This window comes from Triticum aestivum, chromosome 1B (assembly GCF_018294505.1).
Source record: "Triticum aestivum cultivar Chinese Spring chromosome 1B, IWGSC CS RefSeq v2.1, whole genome shotgun sequence".
Taxonomy (NCBI): domain Eukaryota; kingdom Viridiplantae; phylum Streptophyta; class Magnoliopsida; order Poales; family Poaceae; genus Triticum; species Triticum aestivum.
In genome coordinates, this window is record NC_057795.1 from 651693701 (window position 1) to 651703365 (window position 9665).

The 9665-nt window shown below is 48.9% G+C and overlaps 1 protein-coding gene across 1 annotated transcript; it reads left to right on the plus strand.

The window, feature by feature from the left end:
• The first annotated feature begins 1878 nt into the window (after window positions 1-1878).
• Window positions 1879-3745, plus strand: LOC123098664 (gibberellin 2-beta-dioxygenase 3-like). Its single transcript, XM_044520713.1, has 2 exons — window positions 1879-2750; window positions 3083-3745. Exons 1-2 carry the CDS (start codon window positions 1887-1889, stop codon window positions 3428-3430), a joined length of 1212 nt encoding a protein of 403 aa, XP_044376648.1. The 5' UTR covers window positions 1879-1886; the 3' UTR covers window positions 3431-3745.
• Window positions 3746-9665: the final 5920 nt, after the last annotated feature.

The following is a 9665-nucleotide window of genomic DNA, read 5'->3' on the forward strand; positions in this document are numbered from 1 at the left end:
GTCCTTCAGGTCGGAGATGCATGTGGTTGAGGATATATATGTGGCCGGTGTGTTCGCCAATGGGAAGGCGTCTGCGGTTTCATGATGGATGATGCTCAGTTTCTTGTGTTGTCGATGTAGTTTCGATTGTCTGAGTCATGGTTGTAGTTGTTCTTGTCAGGGTTCTGTTGTATTTTGTAAGTGTGGTAATGTACGATTGTTGTGTGTTAAGTGTGGTCACGGTGTTTCGTGCTTCGTGAGTAGCCCGTTTTTAGGTTGTTTGTATCGATTTTCGCCAGATTTTCCGAAAATTAACTGGGCAATTCTCTTCTTCTTAACTAATCAATGATGCAAATATTTTGCCTTCATTTAAAAAAAATCAGTATGTCATGATCTGGTACATACATTTTCTACATGTTCTTCTTTTAGCGATGTGAATGAAAGATGTGTAGTCGCCTGCCTCTAGCCAGTGTTCTGATGTCATAATGTTCATTTCAATTAGAATGAGAAAAATAATACGATGAATAGATATCCCATGCATTAGGTTAAATCCATGGTTTTATTGTACCGCATCATCCCCGCTGCTTTCTATCACCAATTGACCTTTCTAATACTCCCTCCGTCCGGAAATACTTGTCATCAAAATGAATAAAAAGGGTATATCTAGATGTATTTTAGTTCTAGATACATCCTTTTTTGTCCATTTTGATGACAAGTATTTTCGGACGGAGGGAATACCACAGATGACACAAGCACACAACTTACATTTTCAGTTACTCGCATTTTTTTTTGCCTGTGTGTACGGGTCAACCATGTACGTGTTGTCTACATAAGGAAGAAAAAGAAAACTCTTGGTGCTCGATGACAGGGGCAATGATCGTTCCATTAGTCAGTTTTATTAATCTTCCTCAAGAGGTCAATGAGATTTTAAGTGAACAAAAAAGAAACAAAAAAAACTGGTCCGCTCAGCCCAATAAATTCTTCTGGAGAAAACTCTGCTACTCGCAATGATAGGGGCAATAATTATTCCCTTCGCTTTAAATTTCATGAAATGGTAACTAATGCCATTTGCGATGGTTGATAGGACAGTTTTATCTTAATCATGCCGTGTAATTTGATATGTAATAAAACTATATTCAATGGGTTATCTCTTAGTTTATATCTACTGATTAAGTATACCTAAATATATGCTGAGAAATATCGTGCTAAGAAAAGACAAGCGATTTTTTTTTCATTAACCTCCATGCTAGTGTTTGTCGTCCGCAGCACACCTAAGATAGCATCTGTATATACACGCCCCAAGATATCATGTGAAAGAAGAAAGAATAGAAACTAAATCTATGTTCAACAGAATGAAATTCTCGAGAGCCAGGAAAAGTCTTCTCGAGAGCGAGCAAGGAAAACTAAATCTATGTTACACCGAAAATTCGGCGCGGATGCATCAGAGACGCGGTTAAACCGTACGGTTCCAACCAAACCGCCTGGTCGATGGCGCTTCCACACATAGTGCGTGCATGCACGTAGCTTGCTCTGACACTCCTGCCACGTCACTTCACTCGCGAGACCAAACTAACTAAGGGCATGTACAATGGTCGATAAGGTAGCCTTATCTTAAATCTTGCATGTAATTTAGACATGACAAAAAAACATGTCTACAATGGGTCATTTCTTAGCCTTATCTTTAAAAACTAGTTATTCCCCAAAACGTGGTGAGACATATTGTGCTAAGAGATCATCTCTTGCCTTCTCTTAATTAAGAGAAGACAAGCCTTCTCTTATGATTTCTCTCTCCTCCACCTCATCATTTATCCTACGTGGCATTGTTAAGATAGAACCATTGTACATGCCATAAAGTGACCACCTGGTTGGTTGCTTGGTTAGTTACTGGAGCTCATAATCAGTGCTCTATGTCGACTATATATACCACAAACAACTGCAAACGTTCCCAGCTCATCCTCTGCTCCCGCTCTGCTTGCTTCACTACAAACGAGGCACAAAAACGTGAAACAGATCGTCTGCCGGCCATGGTGGCCATCACGGTGCCCATCTCGGTGGACGCGATCCCTCTTGTGAAATGCGCGCATGCGGCGGCGGCGGCGGTGCCGAGCGTCGACCTGTCGGCGCCGGGCGCTGCGGCGGCCGTCGCGGACGCATGCCGCGGCGTGGGCTTCTTCAAGGCGACCAACCACGGCGTGCCGGCCGCCCTCACGGACGCGCTGGAGGCCCGCGCCGCGGCCTTCTTCGCGCTGCCACACAAGGACAAGCTGGAGGCGTCGGCGCGGCCCTTGGGCTACGGCAGCAAGAGCATCGGCTGCAACGGCGACGTGGGCTGGCTCGAGTACATCCTGCTCTCCGTCGGGTCCGGCTCCGTCGCCGCTGCCTCCCTGCCGCCGTCGCTCCGGGCGGCGCTCGAGGAGTACACGGACGCGGTGCGCGAGGTGGGAGCGCGGGTGCTGGAGCTCATGGCGGATGGGCTCGGCATCGCGGAGGAGCGCCGCGGCGAGCTGCGACGGATGGTGGTGGCGCCGGCGGGAGACAAGGGCGGGCCAGACGAGCTGGTGCGCGTGAACCATTACCCGCCGTGCCCCTGCCCCCTGGCGGCGGGGCAGCGCGGCGTGACGGGGTTCGGGGAGCACACGGACCCGCAGATCATCTCCGTGCTCCGGTCCAACCGCACCGGGGGCCTCCAGATCATGCTCCCGGAAGGCCGCTGGGTCCCCGTGGCCCCCGACCCCGATTCCCTCTTCATCAATGTCGGGGACTCCCTCCAGGTAGGCACCACGCCATTGCCATTCACCCCCTTGTCACTTGTTACCTTTGCCGCCTACCCCATTCGTCTACCTGGGATCCATGGACGCGCACGCATGCATGTTCTGGCCTGGTTTGGCATGGCGCATTATTCAGCTGGCGTCTGTGCGTGTCCCCCGACCCACCCTCCGTTCCTGTCAAGGACGTACCGCGCAAAAGCGTGCAAGTTGCGCGCGATAACTCACTCATTGCCGCGCGACCCCGCGTAGCCTGCGTGTGCCCTACCATCTGCACACATGTACGTTAGACTGTTTTTACACGCATGCGTTCTGACGTGATGCGTTTTGGGAAGCAGGTGCTGACGAACGGGCGGTTCCGGAGCGTGAAGCACCGGGTGGTTGCGCCGGCGGAGGGGCAGCAGTCGCGGCTGTCGGTGATCTACTTCGGCGGGCCGGCGCCGACGCAGCGGATCGCGCCGCTGCCGGAGCTGATGCGGGAAGGGGAGCAGAGCCTGTACAGGGAGTTCACCTGGGCCGAGTACAAGAAGGCCGCCTACAAGTCCCGCCTCGGCGACCACCGCCTCGGCCCCTTCGAGCTCCCCGCCGCCGTCACCCAAGAGGCAACCAAGGCCGACCATCACTGCAGCAGCAACGCAGTTCAGCCGCCGGCGCCGGCGCCCCCTCACGTGGCACGAGTGCACTAGCTTAGCTTGGCTCCCCGTACGTACTCCTAGTAGTAGTGATTTTCTTTTCTTCTTGTTTAATTAATGTAAATCTATCCGCCCAGACATAGTAGTAGTACGTGGTAACTAAAAATGGTGGTAATATCACTCTTGGGCAGCCCAAACTGGCATGGCACCGAACTGTCACACCCGCCGAGAAAGAAAGGCGGCCTTTGTAACTTCCACGTAGATATGCAGACACACCCTTTTGTTTGTTGCTCAGTTTTCACCGGCAGGCAACGGTTCGCCGCATGCTTCTGCCCGGCGTGCCGTGAATAGATCAAAAATGCTAGACGTACAGGCTTTTACAGGTTTCTGCAGGCTCCTTTCAAACTTTCGAAACACATCCCCTGATTTCAATGACGGTGGGCCCGTAACTCTACTAATGACTAATTAAAAACCGCCACGACACCCTGTAAACCACTCATGCCTGTAACATCCTGTATGTGTAGCAAATGAATAGATTGGCAGGCACCACAGTTAGTTAGCATGTCCGTACGCCATCTACCTACCTGGACACTGCGGGTCACGTACTCGTCACTGCTCAGCGAAGTAATGCTACACGTACAAACGAGTTAAAAGGTTTTACAAAAAGAGTTAATTTGATTGGTCAATAGATGGAAAGCCGGCCCGATAAGTGGAGTGTGTATTGTTTCATTAACCGGGCCTCTAGGTCTGAGGACACGTACGCCCACGAATGGTGATTGATCACCTCTCAAAGGTCCACGTCCATAAATCTTGGTGCGTCCTGGTGCAATTTATTTTAAGATTTTTGGCGAGGCGATGCGCGTTATGTGGAAAGAGCCGTTCTCATCGACTACGAGACGTCTATGGTCACTTCATCAATCTCAAGATGATATGCCGGTTCCGTCTCTCGAAGGTACTCATACGGGTAGGGTTTGCGTATGTGTCATAGAGATGAGTGTATGCGCGTATATATGAGCAACTGCGTCTGTAATGTGTTCCAAAAAAAGTCCACCTTCACAACTGTCTATCTCAAATTAAATCCTCAAATTCATACTTATCTCATGGAATGTTAAACTTACACACATAATTGAACACACACATGTCATCGGACTATCAAACTCAAATGAAATAATAATGGAAAAAGTTCATCCACGGTCACCTTGGCCTTGCCTCGTCGTCTTCGTTGTGGAACTAGCGGTCATTGGTCAAAGGCGCAAAAGGATGCAGATGGATCTGCTCACTGCCGGAGCTGTCCGATCCATCGCCCTCCTTCTCCTTCTCCTCTTTGGCCACGCACCCTCCCACGGACCGCACGACTTTTCTCCCTTGCGAGGGCGCGCGCTGTCCTCCTTTGCCGGTCCTCGATGACACGGGCACGGATGACTTGCTCGTTGTTGTCCAAGGCGCGTGCGGCTCCGCCTCCATGGTCTCAGCCCCCAGGCCACCGCAGCTGGTCGCGTCTTCTGCCTCACATGGAGGAACGTCACTCCTCCTGGCCAGTTGGGCTGCCACGCATGCCGGCATTAACCTCTAGCTTGGAGCCTGACATCACGTAGAAGAGGCGCCATCAAAGGAGTTGGGCTGCCACCCCAGGGTTGCGCTACTAGCCGATTGTCACCGCATTATGCGAGGACGCAGTCACGCGCCGCGAGCATAATCCCTGGGTATCCAAGCGTTATTTGGCACAAACCCAATGGATTACCAAAGGATCAACTCGGACAACATTTGGGTGCACTACTCCTAGGAGAGGCGGAGAGCCAGGTGGACGGCCATCTCCTCCTCGTCTCGCATGGTACAAGGTTCCAATCCATGGACCGGGAGATCTCACATTCGAATCCGATTCGCCATGCTGGGGAAGGCTAGAGATTGCCGGGCAGGAGCTTAAGGGATGAGTGCAGTGGAGTGGAATGACTACTACTTGGTCTGAAATGCGTGCTGAAATTTGGGATGGGCTTTAGGCCCATATAGCAATTTCTGAAAATCTCTAAGGGCCCATGTGGGTTTATTGGCACTAGGTGTAGTGGGAAGTTTAGTCCCATCCCGGAAGTTAAAGAGGAGTTGGACCTCCTTATAAGGGTTTCTCTTCTACATGCTATTGGAGCTTGAGAAGAGAAGAGGCCCTCGCGCACTCCTCCTCTGCCGCCCGCCTTGCCACGCCTCACCTCGCCTCGCCTCGACGCGCCACGGGTTGCGGGAATGAGCCAAGCCGAGCTAACACCTACGCGCTTATTTTTGCCAGTCACTAACGAAGAGATTCTGACAGCTGGGCAACGATTTGAGACGTCGGATCGTGGGCTATCACGGACTCGGACGTGGGTCGAGCCCACGTCTCTCCACGCGGCTGCGCCTATATAAGTGTGCGGTGTCTCCTAACCCTAGCCGCTACGAACAGATCACATCTGCTCTCACGCGAACCGTCCACGTCGTTCCTTTGCTGTTGGTGCCGCCGGTGACTCCATCCCGTCCGCCGCATACACGGTCGACGGGAGAGCTGGTCTCCGAAACCCCGTCTCTCCAGTTCCTGTACGGGAGAGAGGCGAATAAGTTTTTGGGAAGCGACTACGTGACTGCTCACCTCCGATCTACTACTTCCTCTACATCCGTGCCGTCTTCGTCATCACCATGTCCACCGACGCCGAACGTACCGCCAACGAGAAGACCGAGGCTGACAAGCAGGTCGTCGAGGATGCTACTGCTGCTGTCACCACTATCGTGGCTTCTGCCTGGCCTATTGGAGGGTATAACACGTTTATCCCGCTCCTCTTTATTTTCATATTAGACAGTACTAGAAGTATGTGTAGATTTGTCTACTGTTTGCTTAGTAGGTGCATGTTTAGATCAGAGTTAGTATGTCGTGAATGCAGTCAATGCCATGCTAGTGATTTATCTATGTATTAAATTAGTCGAAAAATTGCCTATTTACTTAGCAATCCAAAAACCTATTACGTGTAGGAATTTTTTGGCAAGTGGCTTTGCCTCTGCACTGAAACCAGATAAATTTACCGGTACGTACTTTAAGCATTGGCATACTCTGACCACTTTATGGCTCACGAGTATGAACATGTTCTGTGTCGCCCGTGTCTCCACAAGAACGGTTGCTCCTAAACAGGAGAAGGCGTTCAGGGAGGCCACCATCATATTTCTCGGAGCAGTTGTTAGTGTGATCGGAGATAAACTGGTCGACGCATATTTGCATGTGCATGTCGCCAAGCACTTGTGGGAGGCACTCGAATATAAGTTCGGGGCCACAGATGCCGGGAGCGAGATGTATATTATAGAGCAGTTCCACGATTACAAGATGGTTGAGAACCGTCCTGTATTGGAGCAGGCTCATGAGATAATATGCATCGTTAAGGAGCTTGAGCTTCTTAAGTGTGATTTACCGGGCAAGTTTGTCGCGGGCTGTATAATCGCTAAGCTTCCTAATTCCTGGAGGAACTTTGCCACCACTCTGAAACATCAGAGGCGTGAATTCTCAGTGGAGGATGTCATTGGCCATCCGAGTGTCGAGCAGAATTTGAGGGCAAAGGAATCACATGGAAAAGGGGCTGAAGGGACTTCTGTCTCCAACATGGTGAACCAGAGAAACTTCAACTCCCACAAGCCCAAGAGAAAGAACAGTGTCCAACACAATACCGACTTTAAGAAGAAGGGTAAGAAGACCTTCAGGAAGAACAAGAAGGATGAGGGCTGCTTTACTTGTGGTTCGGTTGAACATTGGGCCAACAAGTGCCCAAACAAGTTTAAGAAGTCAGAACAGGACTCCAAGTCTGTCAACATGATTGTGGGCAACAATGAAAATGGTGCATCTAAATATGGTAATTTATTTACTATCTTTTTAGTGTTTCAACCCATCGATTGGTGGGTAGACACAGGTGCAAGTTCATGTGTGTGATGACATTTCATTGTTCTCTTCTTACCAGGTCACAGGCCACAGGTTCGTATTGATGGGGAATGGCGCGAGTGCTTCTGTTCATGGTTTTGGAACGGTCGATATGAAGTTCAATTCGGGAAGGACCGTGCAGCTGAAGAACATGCAACATGTCCCCGCCATAAAGAAGAACCTTCTTAGTGTCTCCCTTCTATGTAGAGAAGGGTTTAAGTTGGTATTCGAGTCTAAAAAATTAGTTGTTACTAAGTATGGAGTACTTGTTGGTAAAGGTTATGAGAGTGGAGGGATGTTCCGCCTTTCCCTCACAGATTTCTGCAATAAAGTCGTGAACCATATTCATTCGAGTGTTAGTCAATCTGAAGTTTGACATTCACGTATTTGTCACATAAGTTTCGGTGTTATGATGCGGCTAGGTAAGTTGGATTTAATCCCGAGTTTCACTTTAGCCAAAGGGTCTAAGTGCCTTCCATGTGTGCAAGCAAAGCAACCTCGCCAATCTCACAAGGCTGCGGAAGAGAGACACTTGGCACCATTAGAACTCATACATTCTGATCTTTGTGAGATGAATGATGTGTTGACTAAAGGTGGAAAGAAATACTTCATGACATTGATAGATGATTCCACTAGATATTGCTATGTGTATCTGTTAAATACTAAAGATGAGGCTCTACACTACTTTAAAATCTATAAGGCAGAAGTTGAGAATCAACTTGAAAAGAAAATTAAACGAGTCTGCTCAGATCATGGTGGAGAGTACTTCTCGAGTGAGTTTGATTCTCTTTGTGCGGAACATGGCATTATTCATGAGAGGACGCCTCCCTATTCACCTCAGTCAAACGGGGTTGCCGAGCGGAAAAGCCATACTCTAACTGATTTGGTTAACGCCATGTTAGATACATCAGGTTTATCCAAGGCATGGTGGGGGGAGGCTATATTGACGGCATGTCATGTCCTGAATAAAGTTCCGACAAAGGATAGTGCGATCACTCCCTATGTGAAATGGGTGAAGAGAAGGACAAAACTCTCGTACTTGTGTACTTGGGGCTGTTTGGCGAAAGTCAATGTGCCGATCCCCAAAAAGCGTAAGCTTGGACCAAAAACCGTGGACTGCATTAATTCGGGCTACGCTAAGAACAACGTTGGCTATTGAAAGTGCGTTATATCGACTAGAGGGGGGTGAATAGGTGATTTTTATGAATTCTTCACTGAGGAATTTTTTGGTGAGGAAATTCCTAAATGAAGAACTACTTGCAGCAGAATAAGTACTCAAAAGTAAACATAGCAGAACACACGCATAGTCATCATGATGAAATGAAGACAAGCACAGAGTACAGAAAGCGTAAACACAGGATAACACTAGATGAAGACGGACAGACTGAAGAAATTGAACTGAGGAAATTGAGAAAGTCTTCAGTCAAAGTCTTCAAACAAATATGAACAAGCACACAACAACAGAGATGAGGAAATTAAAGAGTTGAGGAAATAGAACCAGCAAGCTCGGTGAAGACAATGATTTGGTAGACCAGTTCCAACTGCTGTATCAGTTGTACATCTGGTTGGAGTGGCTGAGTATTTAAACTCGAGGACACCCAATCCCGGACACACAGTCCTCACCGTATTCTCCTTGAGCTAAGGTCACACAAACCTCACCCAATCACTCGTGGTAAGTCGTCAGGTGACTTCCGGACCTTCACAAACTCGGTCACTCGGTGATCCACAATTCCTCTTGGAGGCTCTAGACCTTGACGCCTAATCGTTTGGAAGAAGCACAATCTTCAAAGTAAACAAGCGTCGGATCCATGCAGGATCAATCTCTTCAGTGATGCTCAATCACTTTGGGGTTTGTAGGTTTGGAGTTTGGGTTTTCCTCACTTGATGATTTTCGCTCAAAGTCCTCGGAGGATGGGTTGCTCTCAAATGACAAGTGTCAGTTTCTCCCGGAGCAGCCAACCAGCTAGTGGTTGTAGGGGGCGGCTATTTATAGCCTAGGGAGCAGCACGACATGATAAGACATAACTGCCCTTGTCTGATATGACCGTTAGGTGGGTAGATATTTTGGGACAGCTGGCGCGTAGCACAGCAACGGTCGGAATATTTGACTCTCAAATACCTCAGGGCTATCATGTTCCTCACTTTGTAGGCAATCCGCACTGGCGAATTCCTAACTCCTCAGTCAGAACAAATCCCTCAGAGACCAGAAGAACTTCATCTCTGTCACTGAAGAATATGACTGAACTGTGCGAGATTTCCAATGGTTTCACTCGAAGGGATTGGTAGGTGTAGGATTTTGAGTTGAGCATCACATGGAAATTTTTTCCTTAGTATTTCCTCGACCCCCTTTCACAGTACGGTGTTTCC